This window comes from Artemia sp. Qi Xiang Cuo, chromosome 15, assembly GCF_049724085.1.
Source record: "Artemia sp. Qi Xiang Cuo chromosome 15, ASM4972408v1, whole genome shotgun sequence".
In the NCBI taxonomy this organism is placed as follows: Eukaryota; Metazoa; Arthropoda; class Branchiopoda; order Anostraca; family Artemiidae; genus Artemia; species Artemia sp. Qi Xiang Cuo.
In genome coordinates this window covers 40434960-40454885 of record NC_142808.1, presented here as the reverse complement: position 1 = coordinate 40454885, position 19926 = coordinate 40434960, and the positions used below count along the sequence as shown (strand labels likewise).

Below are 19926 nucleotides of genomic sequence, written 5' to 3'. Positions count from 1 at the left end.
AGATTGTAGAGAACAGGGTGTGGAGAAACAGGAGCATAACAGGACCTGCATATTTTAGCAGCTCCGAACTCAGGCCACAGATACCGGCAGCTTTATTGTTCTTGAGTCTTTTTACTGCATTTCCAATTTCTGAGGGGCTGAAAGGCTCGTCAGGAGGAGCATCTGCTTCGGGTCTTGGACTGCCAGGTTGGCTGGGACTATCAGCAGGAGGCATAGACGGGCTAGTGTTGTTCAGGAGTGAGAAAAAGTGATCCTTCCACCGCTCGAGACAAGAACCCTCATCAGAGAGAAGTTTCCCATCCCTGGAAAGGACGGGTCCCAATGCTGGTGTTTTATTTTCTTTGAGATCACGGAGGTGCTTGAACAGGCTACCCATGTCTTTCTTTTTTGCTGCTAGTTCGATTTCATCGGCTTTCCTTGCTACAAACTGAGTTCGGTCTCGGTGAATAAGTCTGTTCCGCGCTCCATTGAGCCTTCGATAGGTGGCCATGTCCCCAAGAAGTCTTGCCCTCCGCCTTTGCTCTATGACCTGCAGTGTTTCGTCAGTTAGCCATGATTTCTTCAGGAAACTTCGCTTGCAAAGCATCAGCTGTGCAGCTTTGATGATCTGCGATTTAAAATACTTCCAGGCGTCTTCGCTGCTGTTGAGTGTGCCAAGGAGCTCAAAGCGATTTGATATCTCAACACTATACTTCTGGAGAGTATCTGGCTCCTTTAGTTTCCCAGTATCCGCTGCTACTGGTTTTCTTTCCGATCACTGTGCATGGAGGCGAAGCTAGACATCAGCAGACACAAGCCTGTGATCTGCATTTCCGAGCTCTGCTGATCTGTAAGTTCTGCAGTTCTTCAGCGATGATCTCCAGCGTTTAGAAATAATGACGCAGTCAATCATCTTCTTTGTGCGACCGTCGTTGCTATACCACGTGTACTGGTGGATAGTCTTACGTTGAAATTAGGTGTTTGCGATCTCAAGTTCATGGGATAGGCACAGTTCGATTAGGCGAAGGCCGTTATCTTTCAGTGGGTCGGGGGATACAGGTCCAATTGTACCACGCCAAACACCCATATCATCTCGCACTGTAGCATTGAAGAAAAGAAAGTAGGTTCTTTGATGCAGGTGCATTCAGGGTCAAAACATTCCAGGTGGCTATTCGAAGCCCCCTTTGGTCTAGAAGGTTTAGTTTGTCAGTCTTTCTGACGTCATCAGCATGTCCGTTGACGCGCGATGGTCGAGATCTTAAAAGGGGGTCCGGATCCAAGGCTATGTAGTCACTTTGCGTAGCACTTGATTTTCAGGTGAAGGGTTGCTAGCCCAACCAACCCTAGGCTTTGAATCTGATTAGATCTAGATTAACCTAGATACTGTGATTCCAGGGGTGAGTTCTACTAGCCACATGAGATTACAGCTAGCTTAATCGGATTGTTTAGTTAGGAGATGACCCCATATCCAGAGGCACGTGGTCAGCAGACAAGGTCTGCATCATTCCGGACGAACTCCATCCACCTCCCAACAGGCCCCGCGCAATAAACTCGTTTTAGCTATTTTGTTGAATTTTATCCCCGTTCCCACAGAGAAAAAAAAACATCTGTTCACCACACATTTATGCAGTGAATCCTAAGATAGGTAGGATATTTGACAAAATTCAATAGTCAAGAAAACTGAAGAAACTTACATTGTGAAACCACAGAATCTTGTAAGATAATGGCATTGCATCGATTATACAATCAAAATAAATATCATCGCCCTCTTTTATCTGACGTGAAGTGAGGGATGCACCGAGTCTTAAGGTCACGATTGGTTTATCTGAAAACAAAAAGAATTACTATTCAAAAATAAGTTATGAGAGATAAATACGAATTGAACAATTCTACGAAGGGGACAAAGATTGTGGCACAATTTTCTAGTTTCAACTAGTTTATTATTCATAATTCGACACAGCAACTTAATAATAAAAAAAAACATAGGAAGATCAGGAAACTTAGAAACATTTCCTTATTAAAACAGTAAACTCTGCACAACCGTGTCAGGCCAGCCGACTCAGTTAATAGATTTTCAATTTCTTTAAAATAATCTACATTTACAGTATACTATCTAATGTAAGTTTTTTAAATCCGACCTTAATAGTTTTAATAATCAGATTGTTCTACCGTGACCAAGGCTATCCCTTTTGTCACCATGATTTTCCATATAAAACTGATGTTAACATCGATACACACTAATTCAACTGGGGTAATTCCATCTCCTTCTTCTTTGTCTTCTTGGTTCATGCCATCATGCCATGCATGGATAATGCCAATGCATTGATTCCATGCAATTAGGCATGCAATTAGGGCTCTGTGGCAGCTAACATACAACCCAGAGCATGTTCCGTCAAGTTGAAATCAAACTGCTGTGCTATCACATGGTTCAGAAACAATTAAAGATACAATGAGATTTTTTCTATGTAAGCTCGTTTTAATTATATAGTCTAGCACCTAAAATACTAGACTGCCAAATTTCTTTATTTTTAAACCATAAAGATAGAGGTTATGATTTAATCTTTTCTGACACCAAAGAATCATTGCCAATCTACGAAAGTTAATAAATAAAAAGAAACAAGATTTTTGTTTTAACTGAAAGTAAGATGCGACATTAAAACTTAAAACGAACAGAAATTATCCTGTATAGGAAAGGGACTGTCCCCTTCAAGGGCGGATCCAGGATTTTTTTTCGGGGGGGGGGGGTAGGTTACTAATTTTTTACTCAGTTTTCGACTAATTTCTCTGATTTTTACCTTGGTTTTACTGATTTTCGACTTTTTTCAACTCGGTCAAAAATTTCGGGGGGGGGGGGGGGTTCAAACCGGGTAATCCCCACCCCAGGATACGGCCTTGGTCCCCTTTCATATAAGTTTTTTATTGTTTTGAAAAGTAGAGTTGTGTGAAAGAGCCAAACTTTAGCGTAAAGAGAGAGGCGCTAAGGAGGGGAAAGTCCCTTTCATAAACGAAATAATTTTTGTTCGTTTTAAGTTTTAATGTCGCTCCTTACTTTCAGTTAAAAAAAAAAATTATTTAATTTCTGAACCTTTTTAAATTAATGCAGGTTTGAATTTGGCTCACCGTACATGAACGATAAAACAAAAAATACAGATTAATTTTACTCTTTTTTAAAACTAATAATAAACTAAGTTTGATTTTTGTTCCAGCTAATTAAGAATGACTGCTGAATCACAAAGGGTGTTTAATTAGAATAATAACCTCTTTTAAAAGTTAAAAAAAATTATCGGAAGAGTGAGCTAATGAGGAGAGGCAACCCCATTATGTACATAATATTTTATGTTCGTTTTAAGTTTTAATGTTGCTCCTTACTTCCAGTTGAAAAAACTTGTTTTATTATTTAATTTCTGATTTTTTTTTAAATAATACTCAGAAATCCAGTTCCCCCTCCATTGAAATTCTCTTTCCCTTTGAAAATTCATCTATGGCAAGGTCTTCCCATGTTACCCCGACCCCCGACCCCCCACCAGAAAAAAACCTGGAAACGTCTGTATACTTCCTAATATAACCATATAGGCCTACCAATAGCCTACTATATGTAAATATGGGCAAAGTTCATAACTTAAAGCCCTTCCCTGGGGACTGTGGGGGTTTAGTCGTCCTCAAAGACATACTTATTGGATTTTTCGACTATGTTGAACAAAATGGCTATCTCAAAATTTTGATCCGGTCACTTGGGGAAAAACGAGCATGGGAGGGGGCCTAGTTGCCCTCCAATTTTTTGTCATAATAAGAACTTTTAATATGCGTTCAAATGAGCCCTCTAGTGACATTCTAGGACTACTGGGTCGATGCGACCACTCCTGAAAAAAAAAATAAAATAAATAGACATCTATGATCCGTGATCTTTCTTCAGGCAAAAAAAAACGACAAAATTCCACTTTTTGCAGATAGGAGCTTGAAAACTGTACAGGGTTATCTGATACGCTGAATCTGATGGTGTGATTTTCATTGAGATTCTGTGACTTTTAGGGTGTGTTTTCCCCATTTTCCAAAATAAGGCAAAATCTCAGGCTCGTAACTATTGATTGGTAAGACTAAACTTAATGAAACTTAGGCTATATATTTAGAATCAGCATAAAAATAAAATTATTTTGATATATCTGTTGGTATCAAAATTCCGTTTTTTAGAGTGTCGGTTATTTTTTAGCCGGGTCGCTCCAAACTTACAGTGCGTTACCACGAACTGTTTGATTGATATTAAAGTAACCAAATGCAAAAAAAGCGAATGCATACGAAAATGCATACGAATGCATACTGTTTTTTTTGTATAGAAGTAACAAAAAAACAATTTTTTTTAAGTAAAGAGCGATATTAGAACTTAAAACGAATAGAAATTTTTCCGCACTTGATGGGACCCACCTCTTCCTGAAACCCTGCTGTTAGTGCAAACAAAGTATATAGCTTGATTGAAACCATATATGAGTGTTCGATAGATGCAGCTTATGGGTATTTTATTAATAAATAGCTTTTTCAAATATTTGAGATGAAAATTTCATTGCTTAAACTAAATATGCCTCAATTAGCTCTTCTGTTTATTATGCATAGTGAAAAAGACTTTTCTCCTATTCCAATTGGTCTTATGTTGAGCACTCGTTCTAAAAGCATCATGGATACAAATTCGATAAGCGAAAGAAAACAAATAATTGTATTCGAATTTAAGGGCTTTTTCTTTTCAAATCCTAGAAACTGAGGAATTGTATGAAATTAAAACTTCCATTCAATACATATAACGATTTGATTTTGTGTTCAAGGATTGCTTAAGACTCGTATATGATCTGTTCCATTACTGAGAAATTTATTCAATAATAGGGAAATAGACTCTCGACAAAAAGTGTGATGACAAATCTAATACTTTCTTCTAGAAAACGAAATGAACTGCTTTTGTAAGTAGTCTACAAGGGATATAAAAAGAACTATATTTCCGATCTTTCAAACAGATAAAACTTTTCTCATATAATTTACACACAAAAAGAAAAAGACCCAGAAGAAATAATACAGAACTAGATCAGTTGTTTTACCCTTTGTAGAAAATTAATTAGAAAGAAATTAAAAAGATTTAAAATATTAAAATTAAGTTATTTATATAAATAAAGTGAGCCACTCTATTAAATAAAAATTCTCGCTATCCTTGTTCTCACTATCGTTTACCTTCTACCACGCACTTCTTTGTTCTTCATTTTCATTTTTGATTCGTCCTGATCCTCATTGTTGCATGTTTTGTAACCGCTTATTTTTCTGTTTTTCAATTTTGTTCTTGACTCGTTCTAATTGTTGTTTTCGCAACTATTCTACATACAAAATTCTTTTTATTTTCATTTTCATTTATCATTGCTTCAGACATTTTTTCAATGCTCTTTGCCTTACCTGTTCGGATTGATCTTATCACTTTTGATGGTCTTAGTTGTTCATGTTAAACCATACATTTACAGTGTCAGGTCGTTCTCTTGATCTGTTCCTATTTGATGGTCCAGCTTGGTCATTGTAATCTTATGTTTTAGTCCTATTCTGTAGTTTTTTCTGCCTCATTATGAGCTTACTCTAATTTAGGTTATTGTCCTCTAAATATTATGAAACTTTTGAAAATGCCTTTTGAAAGTCAGATAACCGAATATGAATAAATAAATTTACATATTTTTGAGTTTTGGTTCTTTAATTTCTTCTAAAACTGTTTGAAAATCTAATTTCCTTGTGTCTTTAAAATAATCAGCATAGTTGCTAAACTATTTAATATATCCTAGTTCAATGTTGATGTGTGATAGTTTTTTATTGGTTTTAGCCTGGAAAATGATCTATCTCCAGAAGCAACGCTTAGCCTATTGGAACTGTTAAGAATCTGATGAGCTGATTGTGCAACCGAAAACTGAAAATTTCACATACATTCCAACTTCATCTCATACTTCAAATCTAGACCATGAGGTTACTTCGATTGATATCCCAATTTCTGATGTTTCCGTAATATCTAATTACCAATTATCGTAAAACCTTTCAATAGCACTGTCTTTTAAACTAGATTTAACATCATACATCAATGAACCAAGATACGCCCAAGCTTAAGTGGTTTTCAAAGATTGACGGGATAAAATTCATTTGCTCCTATATCAAGATGTTCATGATTCTATTTTGCAAAAAAATTCACATCACTTTCCGTCGTCTTCAAAAATCTTGCCCTATTGATGAAACTGGGAAACAAATTGCTCTTGATTTTTATTGTGTGAGATTTGCCATACTTTAAGATGTGCCAAAAAAGCAGCGGTTCCAATTCGAAAAATATGCATCGCTGCTCAAGTCCCCGATTGGTCAAAAACACAAGGGTCTCCGAAGCATGCTCCCGTGCGAAGCTTTGGTTTTTTATTTAGAAAAATAATGATCGTCCTAGGTCGGGTGTTTTGAATGATATTCGGCTCTATACAAAAATAATTGCAAACAAGCTAGCTCGTCACCGTGCAGGCATTGTTGATTCAGATTCATTTAGAGTTTCTGCTTCACCTAATTCCATTTGGAAATCCCTTGCTCCCCCAGACACCACATCCTCGATTACTCCCTAAGCGTCTGATATCCTTCTATCTGAGTGGAAAACACATTTTTCGAATGAATTCAACGCACCAGATCCAGTTTTAGAGTCTAAATATGAATCCGAACTTGATGAATTTCTATCTTTTTACCCGGAGTCTCACTATGTTGCTACAAGGCAAGCCATAATAACGGCAGCCTATAAACAGAAACGGAAAGCTTCACTTGGTATAGATAATATTAGTGCATCTCATGTTATCCATTGAACCCCTTTGCTCATATTATAGCTAGGATTGCTCATGCAGATGATTTTAGATACTTCTACATTACTGTCGTCTTTTTGCATTGGTGTTCTCACTCCTATCCCCAAGAAAGGCAAATCTAACGTAGAGTGTTCGTCTCTTAGGCCTATAACGATCCCTGCTACGTTCTGTAAACTATTTCAGCTGTAAAATGTCAGCTGTAAACTGTTTTTGTTGATGAGTTAAAATTGGAATGTGGCGTAACGCCATACCATCTTGGTTTTCAAAATAAAATAGGGCATGTCGATGCCCTTAGTGTTGTGGCTAATTATCCAAATGGAGGCTGAACTGGTCTAAGATGGTCTTGTTCTAGCAGCACATGATTTTAGGCGTGCATTTGGCTCATTGGTACACGGATTCAAGCTCCTTCATACGGCAAAAAGAGGTTTTCACCTCTGTTATTCCTACCTTGAGAAATTAATATTCTCGGCTTAAAGTACGCAGTGAAATTGCAGATCCATTTAACTTGCCGGTTTCAAATTCTTCTCGTCTGACACGGGCTTCACGAATTAGACTTTCTTATCCCAGTTGCCTACCGACTGAACTGAATAGTTTTGTTTCTGTTTATAAAGGTATGCGTCAAGGTACTATCACTTCACCTGCTCTTAAACAACGGTGTCTTAAACGCTCAATCACAAGGCATATCCTAATGCATTGAGGCAACAACAAACGTGACAATTGTCTGTTATGCGGATAATGTCCTTAATCTTAGCAGGTCATTACAGCGTATCGAAGAAAACTTCAATATACTCGAAAGTGAATATTCTAAATTGGTGTTGGAATTTAATTATGAGAAAGCTGAGGGTCTTCTTTTTAATTGGGGTAATTCGGGTCCCGCACCATCAGTCCAACTGACACGTTCTTTAGAACGTGCCAGTTGAAAAACTTGTTTTTCTTGGTATACCTATTGGCCCATCCCTGAAGCACACTTGTTTGCTGTAGATTTCCCACCATGAAAAAATTTAGTGCGTCTTATGCATTAGTTGTCCGAAATAAAAATCGTTTCAACCAAATAATCCTTGTTAAACTACGTAATTCAAGGGCACTGCCATATTTTCTATAGACTACACAGCACCATTTTGAAAGATATTCTCACAAACAAATAAACGTAAACTCCGTTCAGCATATTTCAAATTTGCAAAATATTTACTTCATTTACCTCCATTGACTATAAAATTATAAAATAGTCGACCCAGCAACAGCTCTATCAGAACTTAATTCGAAACAAAATCGCAAAATCAGTTTTCATCCATGGTATTCTCTTCTTATACAGTGATGTTTAAAGTTGTATGTATGTAAAAGTTGTTCAGTGTCTAATAGGTGTTCTTTATTATTTGTTCTGATAAATCTTGTGATGTCTCTTTTTTCTTTCTCTTATTCCTTTTTTTGTCGTTTTCTCTATGTACTTCGTCTCTGTGTACTTTTTTTTGTATTTTATGACGGGTTAGAAATTAAAAAAAAAGTCAAACTTTACCTTCAAAAAGTGAAAGTTTAAGGGCGGAGAACCCCTTTTTATATACAGTATAGATTCTATTCGTTTTGAACTTTCATGTCGCTCTTTACGTTCCTTTGAAAAAGTTTTTTTTTTATAATGTTGATCGTTTATAATATCATATTTTGTATAAAACAACATGAGGGGAGGTGCTTTATCAGCTGCTCTAGACTTTATACTAAATTTAACTTTATAAAAAAATCTTCGGATATCTTAACATTTTTCTAAAGGGGGACTGAAATGCCCAAGTAACTTTTTGAAAGTTATGTCTGTATTTTACAGGAGGATTCGTTAGAAATATATTGCTCTTTCGAAGTGCCTACTCACCCTCTTCAGATTTTCTTGCAAATTTAATATGATATTTGCCAAAAGAGACAGTGACTCAGCAATTGCTACAAACAAATAATAAAAAAAACTAGAAATTACTATCGTATAAATAGATTTACATAACTACTAACCTACAATGCCCTTCAATTTCAATGTGCTCAATACTCATATTACGTAATCCCCAAAGGCACGTAATAGTATCATTTAAATGTAATGTTTATTTCACACTAAAAATAAGTTTACAACTAAAGGAGAGCCACTTTTCCCTTAGAATCCATATTTAACGGCTAGTCCAAATACATTTTTCCCAAATGAGGTGATGCCAAAGGTTAAATCCTTTCTTCATATTGATCGGAATAACCTCTAGCAAAGAATTAAAAAATTGGCCCTAGAAAATGTCTCCTGGAGGTTGAAGGCACCCTCTCCCCCACAAATTATCGACTGACCTTCCAGCATAACCCAATAACTGTTGTGCAGCAATGCAATACTGTGTAAACGTTAGTAATACTGTCCACGAAGCGATTCATTAATGAAGGTTCTGAATACGACTTTTGAAAAAGGTGACACACCAAATCATTTTAGAAAGATTTAATTAAACTCATTTGTAAAAGAAGTGATCAGAGTGAGTTCGGTAATTAGGAGGGTATTAGCTTGATTTATGCAGGAAACTAATTAATTAGCATGATTCTAATTATTAGATTAAGAAAGAATGCAGATAATGTTTTAAGAGGTGATCATAGGCAGCACAATCGCACTACCTAAGTAAAGAACGATGTTGGCATAATGTATTATTTATTTTTTTTAAACCAGAGCACTTCGTATCGAAGGAGTTGTCGCAGAAACTTCAAAAAAGGGGTTATTCAATTGGAAATTCGAGTTGCTTGTGCCCTTTGTAATAGTCGAAAGTGATTTGAAGGTAACTAACACTCCTTCCACGCCCACCATTTCCCCAAACACATCTAATCAAAGTTTTGAGATAGCCATTTTGTTCAGCGTAGTTGATTTCCAGATAGAAATCATATTTTTGAGGAGGACACTCCCCCACAACTCTCAGGACAAGGGTTGTAAGTTATGCCCTGGGGTCAGATAAGGTTTTTATAGAAAGCGTTGTCATAAAAATTTCAAAAAAGACCCATTTGATTGGAAATTCACAGGGCTAGTGCCCTTTTTAATAGTCGAAAGTGATTGGAGGCCAACTAACCCACCTCTTACGTCCACTTTTTCCCCTAACACATCCAATCAAAATTTAGAGATAGCCATTTTTCTTCAACGTAGTTGAAAGTTCTGGAAATTAGGTCTTTGAGGATGACACCCCCCCCCCCACAGCCCTCAGGGCAAGGGTTGTAAGTTATGCCCTAGGGGCATATAAGGTTTTCATACAAAGCGTTGTCATAGAAACTTCAAAAATTTGATTGGAAATTGAAACGGCAAGTGCCCTTTTAATAGTCGAAAGTGATTGGAAGGCAACTAACACCCCTTCCAAGCCCACTATTTATCCAAACACATCCAAACAAAATTTCGAGATAGACATTTTGTTCAAAGTAGGTGAAAGGTCCGCAAATTATACCTTTGAGGATGACTCCCCACACAGTCCTCAGGGTAAGGGTTGTAAGTTATGTCCTGGGGAAATATAAGGTTTCCATTGAAAGCTTTGTCGTAGAAACTTGAAAAAAGGGCTCATTTGATTGGATATTCAAAGGGCTAGTGCCGTTATTAATAATCGAAAGTGATTTGAGGGCAACTAACCCCCCTCTAACGCCCAGCTTTTCCCCAAACACATCCAATCAAAATTTTTAGATAGCCATTTTGTTCAACGTAGTTAAAAGTTTTAGAAATTTGGCCTTTGAGGATGATAACCCCCTCAGAGGCCTCGGGGCAAGGATTGTAAGTTTTGCCCTTGGGGCAAATAGGGTTTTTATAGATAGTGATGTTATAGAAACTTGAAAAAGGGCTCATTTGGTTGGAAATTGGAAGGGCTTATGCCCTTTTTAATAATCGAAAGTGATTGGAGGATAACTAACACCCCTCTCACGCCCACCGTTTCCTCAAACACATCCAATCAAAGTTTTGAGATAGCTACTTTGTTCAAAGTAGTTGAAAGGTCTGAAAATTATATCTTTGAGAATGACAACTCCCTCACAGCCCTCGGGCAAGGGTTGTAAGTTATGCCCTGGGGCACATAAGGTTTTTATAGAAAGCGTTGTCGTAGAAACTTCAAATGGATAGTTCCCTTTTTAATAATTGAAAGGGCTAGATCCCTTTTTAATAGTTGGAAGTGATTGGAGGGCAACTAACCCCCCTCTCACCTTCATCATTTCCCCAAGCATATCCAATCAAAATTTTGAGATAGCAATTGCTGTAAGTTATGAGGCAAGGATTGTAACCTAGGCCCTGGGGGCATTTAAGGTTTTTATTGAAAGCGTTGTCGTAGAAACTTCAAAAGGGTTCATTCGATTGGAAATTGGAAGGGATAGTGCCTTTTTTAATAGTTGAAAGTGATTGGAGAACCACTAACGCCCGTCTCGCACCGACCATTTTCCCAAACACATCCAATCCAAATTTTTAGATAGCCATTTTGTTTAACGTAGTTGAAAGTTCTGGAAATTAAGTCTTTGAGGATGACAACCCCCTCAAAGCCCTCAGAGAAAGGGTTGTAATTTATGGCCTGGGGGCAAATAAGGTGTTTATACGCCCTCGTATTTTCACGAAAGCGTTGTCGGTTAACTCAAAATGGGCTCATCCTATTTGAAATTAAAATGGCTAGTGCCCTTTTTAATAGTCAAAATCCCCCTTCCACTCCCACCCTCCTATTTGCCCATTATGTTTAAAAACTAAATGTTGCGTTAAGATTAAATCAAAATGCACTGTTTTAATGCTAATTTCCAATAAGGCATCTCAGTATTATCCCAAGAACGACTGAGGGTATTATGTTCAAACTTTCGGGGCTACTTCTGCTCCTAAAATTTAGCCATTTCAAAATAGCGTAAGTGTACCCCGAGCTATCAAAGAAAGTAAACAGATTTTTCGCGAATGGTATGAAGTTTTCTATTTCAGGTCAACTAGAGGAGGTATGAAACTAAATTAAACACTACTATTTGTGTCCAGATTTTTAAAAGGGTGTATGTTGTTAAAAATTGCTTAAACATTTTCTCCAGCATACAAATAGCAGGCCAAACTATAAAGTTTTAAAAAAGCGAAAATATTTAAAGTATTTTTTTCCCTGAAAAGACTATGTCAATATAAAACGAACAGAAATTAATTAAAAAAACTTTTTCAACAAAATAAGTTTTTCAAAGAAAAGTAAAGAACTCCATTAAATCAAAAATGAGCAAAAATATAATCAAATAATCTATCAAGCGTGAAACTACCATAAATCAGCATCGATAAATAAATGGAACCCAAATCAAACAGAAATTACAATAAATAACCGAGTCAAACTCAAAACGAGCAGAAATTATCATGAGTAGGGCTCAAAACCCCTGTGCCTTCCCAAAGCGAGAACATAATCTGCACTTTAGTGAAAAAATACAAATGAATGTGCATTGTCAGTTTAATATGCATAATACTGATATTTATTAATCAAAATGTTAATATTATTTTATTTATTAAAGTTATAAAAGTAACGTGAAGATAATACTCATTATGGCCTACTGCTCGATATATCTCCTCTGGTAAATTACGGGCAAGAGCAATAATAGGACTGGCTGACAAAATGGTCGTCCAATTCCTTCTAGATCTAACAACAATTTCAATTTCCCAATGCTAAAACCATAAATCGTGCAATAACAAGTTTGAACCAATCTAAAAATTTAAAATAAAATATTCAGAATAATCCAAAAATTAGAAAATTCTGGCACACTCATGCGCAGAGAATTAAAAGAAACTTCTTATAGATTTAACACATCAAATTTATTCGTTTGTTGCTGAAACCTATAATTTCGCAATGAATATTTAATACAATCCAAGAATTAAAACTACTTACAATGAATGAATAATAATCGGGTAGTTTCTAATTGATACTCGATGCTCATTCTGTCCATCGGATCTAATATGGTTTCATTTTGTTGCCTGACGGAGCATTTAATCAATTTCCCCCGATCAGTTATTTGCGGTGTAAAACGAATACTGCTTACTGTCTCATTCTGGCTTGACGTTTCCTAAAAGATGAGCTTTATAGCCTCTGGGTAAACACAATTTTCTCATGCAAAGGCTTATTAGGCTCGGTCTTGGAAGTTGAAAACATTATGGCGGCAATTAGTGACCCGTTAAGTTATTCTATACTTGGCAACCGACACAGAAAAAGACCTTAATGACTGTAACCCAAGAACGCTTTCCACGTGAGGGAGCTTTCATTGATTTTAGGTGATCAAGTGAGAGACAAGAGAAGGGGTTAAATCGATCATTTTTTTCTCATGAAAACTACAAAGATACATAAACGTAGCAAAAAAACATGAAAATAAGGTGAACGACAAATGTATAAGGAAATTTTGAAGTTTTAAACTTGTATGATTTTTTAGTTTTAAAATTACCAATAAAACACAACGAAACGTACTCATGATGACGCAAGAGACTATTGACAATATATTTTGGGTCTGACAGAAAATGGCATATCTAACATTTTTCGATAGGGTGGAAATTACACTTATCGTAAAAGCAGTTTTTGTTCGAGAGTTTAAGTGAGAAAAAACACACTGAATTATGGTATAGAACGCCCTAAAATAGCTTTTTTTTTTTTTTTTTTTTTTTTTTTTTTTTTTTTTTATCAAGAGACGGTTTAAGACTTTAGTTCCAGTCATGCCCTGTTCCATTGTTCTCTATGAAGTAAATTTGCCTCTATACACGCGACTAAATGCTCTGCTAGAGGATTTGTATTTTATTTCCAGATTAATAATAAAAAAAAACAATAGATATATCCTTCTGTTACGGGCACAACAGTCCACTTCGATGTAAGTCGAAATTCTAAGCATTGACTTTACAGTCTTTGAATAAATCGCAAATTCTTATCATATCACCGTCCAGTGCCGACAATTCACAAAACCTTAGGGAGTGGTGACCAAATGTGTCAAGATATAGAAAAGGGATAAAGATATAGAGGAGGGGTAAATTTGATTATTTTTTCAAATTTAAATTAAAAACACGAAAACAGGCAAATTTTACACCGAAGTGGAGAAAATCTATGTGGGACACACTCCCCCTCCAAAATCTTCCCCTAATTAATGCCACTGTGATCGTTACCTACAAAATAAAGAATATTGTAATTTTGACTGCATGGCTGTATAAAGAGGACTTTGGTAATACGGCACGTAAAATTAGTTTAACGTATCTAAATACATTCAGATAAAATTAGCCACAACAGCAGAATCAACTAAAAAATTATTCAGATTCGACTTAAATCGTAACACTATTTGCATTGAATCATCCTGCCCATAAAGAAATGATGCTCCCTTAATATATTTTTTTTTTTTTTAGGAGAGGGAAATTAAATGTAGATTGAAGAGAAAATAATTTAAATAGAATTACTAATTTCAGTACGTAGGACTCACTCTGGTGACACAACGCTTAAATTTTGGCTATATAATTTATAATTAGAGAGATACTGTAACTTTTAAGAGATGGCAGCCAGTTTCATGTACTGGCTAAAATTACTAAGCAAGTAATATGTTTTAAGTAGAAGTACCTCTGCAAATACAAAAAGTGCGTGAAGACCCACATGAAATCTTAAAAACTTTTTGCATAAAATAAGTTTTTCAAAAAAAGTAAAGAACTCCATTAAACCAAAAATGAACAAAAATAGAATCAAATAATTTACCAAGCATAAAAGTACCTCAAATCGGTATCAATAAATAAATGAAACCCAAAACAAACAGAAATTAAAATAACTCAACTCAAAACGAGCAGAAATTAATCTGAGTAGGGTTCTAAACCCTATGCTTTCTAAAAGCCAGAATACAATTTTATATAATTATATATTTTACTTAAAAAAATTCAAATGAATTTACTGAAAAAATGTGCATTGTCAGTTTAATATACATATGCTGCTATTTATTCCTTAAAATATTAATTAATTTTTGATTTCTTAAAGTTACAAAAGTGAAAACATTAAAAAATTTTTTTACAGTAATGTACAAACTATATTCTGGTTTTTAGAACACATTGGGTTTAAAACCCTACTCAGATTAATTTCTGCTCGTTTTGAGTTTAACTTATTTAATTTTTTTTTTTTTTGTGTTTCATTAATTTATTGATACGGATTTGTCGTAGTTCTATGCTTGCTAAATTATTTGATACTATTTTTGTTCATTTTTGGTTCATTTTTGGCTAACTTGTTTTGTGCAAAAAATTTTTTTGATTAATTCCTATTTGTTTAATATTGACATAGTCTTTTTCTGGGAAGAAGACTGAGCCTCTTCTGAAGTTAAAAAACCATCCATTCCAAATGAAAGGACCATAGCCCTTTCAATTTCCAATCGAATGAGCCCTTTTTGAAATTTTTATAACAACACTTTCTATGAAAACATTATATGCCCCCAGGGCATAACTTACAACCTTAACCCTGAAGGCTGTGGGGGAGGGCGATGTCATCCTCAAGGACCTAATTTCGAGAACTTTCAACTATGTTCCACAATATGGCTATCTTAAAATTTTTATTGGATGTGTTTGGGGAAGTGGTGGGCGTGAGAGGGGGTTAGTTACTCTCCAATCACTTTCGACTATTAAAAAGGGCACTAGCCCTCTCAACTTACAATTGAATGAGCCCCGTTTGAAATTTCTACGACAACGCTATCTATACAAACATTAAATGCCCCCAGGGCATAACTTATAACCTTTACCTTGAGGGCTCTGGGGGGTTTGTCATCCTCAAATACATAATTTCCAGAAGCTTTGAACTACGTTGAACAAAATGGCTATCTCAAAACTTGGATTGGATGTGTTTGGGGAACTGGTGGGCATGAGAGGGGGGTTAATGACCCTCCAATCACTTTCGTCTATTAAAAAAGATAATATTCCTTTGAATTTCCAATTGAATAAGCCCTTTTCCAAGTTTCCACGACAAAGCTTTCAATAAAAACCTTATATGCCCCCAGGGCATAACTTTTAGCCCTTGCCCTGAAGACTGTGGGGGAGTGTCCTGCTCAAAGACATAATTTAGAGAACTTTCAACTGTGTTGAACAAAATAAATATCTCAAAATTTTGATTGTATGTGTTATGGGAAATGATGGGCTTGGAAGGGGTGTTTGTTGCCATCCAATCACTTTCGACTGTTAAAAAGGGCACTAGTCATTTCAATTTCCAATCGAATGAGCCCTTTTTGAAGTTTCTACGACAACACATTCTATAAAAACCTTATATGCCCCCAGAGCATAACTTGTAACCCTTGTCCAGAGGGCTGTGAGGGGGTTGTCATTCTCAAAGACCTGATTTCCAGAACTTTCAACTACGTTGAACAAAATGGATATCTCAAAATTTTAATTGGATCTATTTGGGAAAAAGGTGGACGAGAGAGGGGGTTAATTGCCCTCCAATCACGTTCGACTATTAAAAAGGGCACTAGTCATTCCAATTTCCAATCAAATGAGCCTTTTTTGAAGTTTCTACTATAGAAAACCTTATATGCTCCCAGGGCATAACTTAAAACCCTTGCCCCGAGGACTGTGAGGGGGTTGTCATCCTCAAAGACCTAATTTCAAGAAATTTCAACATACGTTTAACAAAATGACTATCTAAAAATTTTGATTGGATGCGTTTGGGGAAAAGGTCCGCGTGAGAGGGTTAGTTGCCCTCCAATCACATCGGACTATTAAAAAGGGCACTAGCCCTTTGAATTTCCAATTGAACGAGCCCTTTTTAAAGATTCTACGACAAGGCTTTCAATAGAAGCATTATAATACCCCCAGGGTATAACTTACAACCTTATCCCTGAGGGCTCTGGGGTGAGTGTCATCCTCAAAACCTAAACACCAAAATTTTCTACCACTTAGAACCAAATGGCTATCTGAAAATTTTGATTGAATGTGTTTGGGTAAATTGTGGGTGTGAGAGGGGGGTTAATTACCCTCTCAATCACTTTCGCCTATTAAAAAGGGCATTAGCCCTCTCAGTTTCCCACTGAATGAGCTCCTTTTGAAGTTTCTACGATAAAGCTATCTATAAAAACCTTATATGCCCCCAGAACATAACCCACAACCTTTGCCCTGGGGCACAGCATATATAATAGCAGTAGGATCTTTCCCTATCTCACCCATTATAAAAACCCGGACCGAGGTGCGAACGCTCCAAAGAATGTATAAACCGGTATAAACATAAGCGACATTAGTTTTTTTTCACGGGTAGACAAGTTAGATCTCTCTTGAACGCGAAACTTGGCTTCAACGTTGGAACACTAATTTTGAAGAAACTAATTTTAAATTAATTTATTCCAATACATACAGGAAAATTGGTAATTAGTAGTGCAATGTTATTATTAGATGTTTTTAGGAATTAAAAATAGGTTTCGAAGCCTCAAGTTGGTTTCAAAGGCATTTTGAGAAGGTTTCTGCCAAAATAATTGTTCCAGGGTAATTGGACCACTGATGGAAGATCAAATGAGAGGAGTTGTTTGTACATATATATATATATATATATATATATATATATATATATATATATATATATATATATCTATATATATATACGAGGTATGTTTTTTAAGTAAGTACCGTTTTACGATTACGCCGCCACAGTGCTACGGTCGCCGTTCTGCGCATGCACGCTGGTTACCTACATCTCTTGTCTACGCACTGACGCCATTACAGTCTGATTTTTAATTGTATACGTTGTTTACTGAGTGTTTAAGATGCCTCTGACAATTGTGAGTCCTGCCGATTGTGAAGTACAGGCGGTTATACAATTTCTTAGTGCTAAAGGCGTAAAACCGATTGATATTCATCGTGAGATCTGTGAAGTTTACGGACAAAACATTATGAGTGATGGAATGGTAAGGAAATGGGTGAGAATCAAAACAACAATCCATGGAATGGCGTCATTCATCGTCACCCAAAAAAGTGAAATTTAAGCAAACAATTTCTGCCCGGGAAATTTTACTTTTTTGGGTGATGATGAATGTCGCCATTCCATGGATTGTTGTTTTGATTCTCACCCATTTCCTTACCATTCCATCGCTCATAATGTTTTGTCCGTTAACTTCACAGATCTCACGATGAATATCGATCGGTTTTACGCCTTTAGCACTAAGAAATCGTATAACCGCCCGTACTTCCATCGGCGGGACTCACGATTGTCGGAGGCATCTTAAACACTCAGTAACCAACGTGTACAATTAAACATCAGACTGTAATGGCGTCACTGCGTAGACAAGAGATGTAGGTAACTCAGCACGATGCATGCAGCAGCGGCGACCGCTAGCACATGTAGCTGTATTCGTAATCGTAAAACAGTACTTACTGAAAAAACATGCCTCGATATATATATATATATATATATATATATATATATATATATATATATATATATATATATATATATATATATATATATATATATATATATATATATATATATATATATATATATATATATATATATATACATATATAAATATATATATATATATATATATATATATATATATATATATATATATATATATATATATATATATATATATATATATATATATATATATATATATATATATATATATATATATATATATATATATATATATATCCAACCTTAGCCCTGAGGGCTTTGGGGGGAGTGTCAGCCTCAAAGACCTAAATTCCAGAACTTTCAACTACGTTGAACAAAATAGCTATCTTAAAATTTTGATTGTATTTGTTTGGTAAAATGGTGGGCGTGAGAGGGGTTAATTGCCCTCCAATTATTTTCAACTATTAAAAACGGCACTAGCCATTTTAATTTCCAATCGAATTAGCTCTTTTGAAGTTTCTACAAAAACATTTTCTCTCAGAACCTTATATGGCCCTAGGGCATAATTTACAACCCTTGCACTGAGGGCTGTGGGGGGGGGGGTGTCATCCTTAAAGACCTAATGGCCCAAACTTTCAACTACGTTGAGCAAAATGGCCATCTAAAAATTTTGACTGGATGTGTTTGGGGAAATTGACGTGAAAGGGTGGTTAGTGGCCCTCCAATCACTTTTGAATGTTAAAAAGGACACTAGCCCTTTGAATTTTCAATCGAATGAGCCCCTTTTCAAGTTTCTATGCCAAATCTTTCAATGAAAACCTTATATGCACCCAGGGCGTAACTTATAACCCTAGCCCTGATGACGTTTGGGAGACCTCCTCAAAGATATAATTTCAGAACTTTCAACTGCGTTGAACAAAATGGCTATCTCAAAATTTCGATTGGATGAGTTTGGGGAAATGATGGGAGCGGAAGGGGTGTTGGATACCTTCCAATCACTTTTGACTATTAAAAAGGGCACTAGCCCTTTGAATTTCCAATTAAATGAGCCATTTTTGAAGTTTCTATGAAAAAGCTTTCAATAAAAACCTTATATCCCCCCAGGACATAACTTACAACCCTTGCCCTGAGGACTGTGGGGGGAGATTATCATCCTGATAGACATAAGTTCCAGAACCTTTAACTACTTTAAACAATATGGCCATATTGGAATTTTGATTGGATATGTTTGGGGAAAATGTGGGCGTGAGAGGGGTTTTAGTTGCCCTCCAATCACTTTGACTATTAAAAAGGGCGCTAGCCCTTTGAATTTCCAATCGAATGAGCCGTTTTTGAAGTTTCGTCAATAAATCTTTCTATGAAAACCTTATATGCCCCCAGGGTAAAACTTAAAACCCTTGCCATAAGAGCTGTAGGGGGAGTGTCCTCCTCAAAAACATAATTTCTATCTGGAAATCAACCACGTTGAACAAAATGGCTATCTAAAAATTTTTATTGGATGTGTTTCGGGATATGGTGGGCATGCAAGGGGTTTAAGTTGCCTTCCAATCACTTTCGACTATTAAAAAGGGCACTAGCCGTTCCAATTTCCAATCGATTGAGCTCTTTTCGAAGTTTCTACGACAACTCCTTCAATACAAAGTGCCCTGGCCAAAACCAAAGAAAAAAAAATAATAAAACATTGTGCTAACATCGTTCTTTACTTAGGCAGCGCTATTGTGCTGCCTATGTTTAAAAATAAGATCAATACCTCATTTATGATTCAAACAAGAGCACTGCCCCAAGGGTAACCTGTTTTTACCATTTTGTATTTCTTTATAAATCCA

At 36.0% G+C, this 19926-nt stretch overlaps 1 protein-coding gene across 1 annotated transcript in view; it reads right to left on the bottom strand.

Annotated features, from left to right (window-relative positions):
• Positions 1 to 1643: 1643 nt before the first annotated feature.
• LOC148943673 (uncharacterized) overlaps positions 1644 to 19926 on the bottom strand; it is a 271511-nt gene continuing 253228 nt past the window's right edge. Inside the window, exons 6-7 of the mRNA XM_089101193.1 lie at positions 12653 to 12827; positions 1644 to 1804 (exon numbers count right to left, since the gene is read on the bottom strand). Of these exons, the coding sequence (XP_088957319.1) occupies positions 1644 to 1804; positions 12653 to 12827 (336 nt within the window). The remainder of the gene's footprint in view (positions 1805 to 12652; positions 12828 to 19926) is intronic.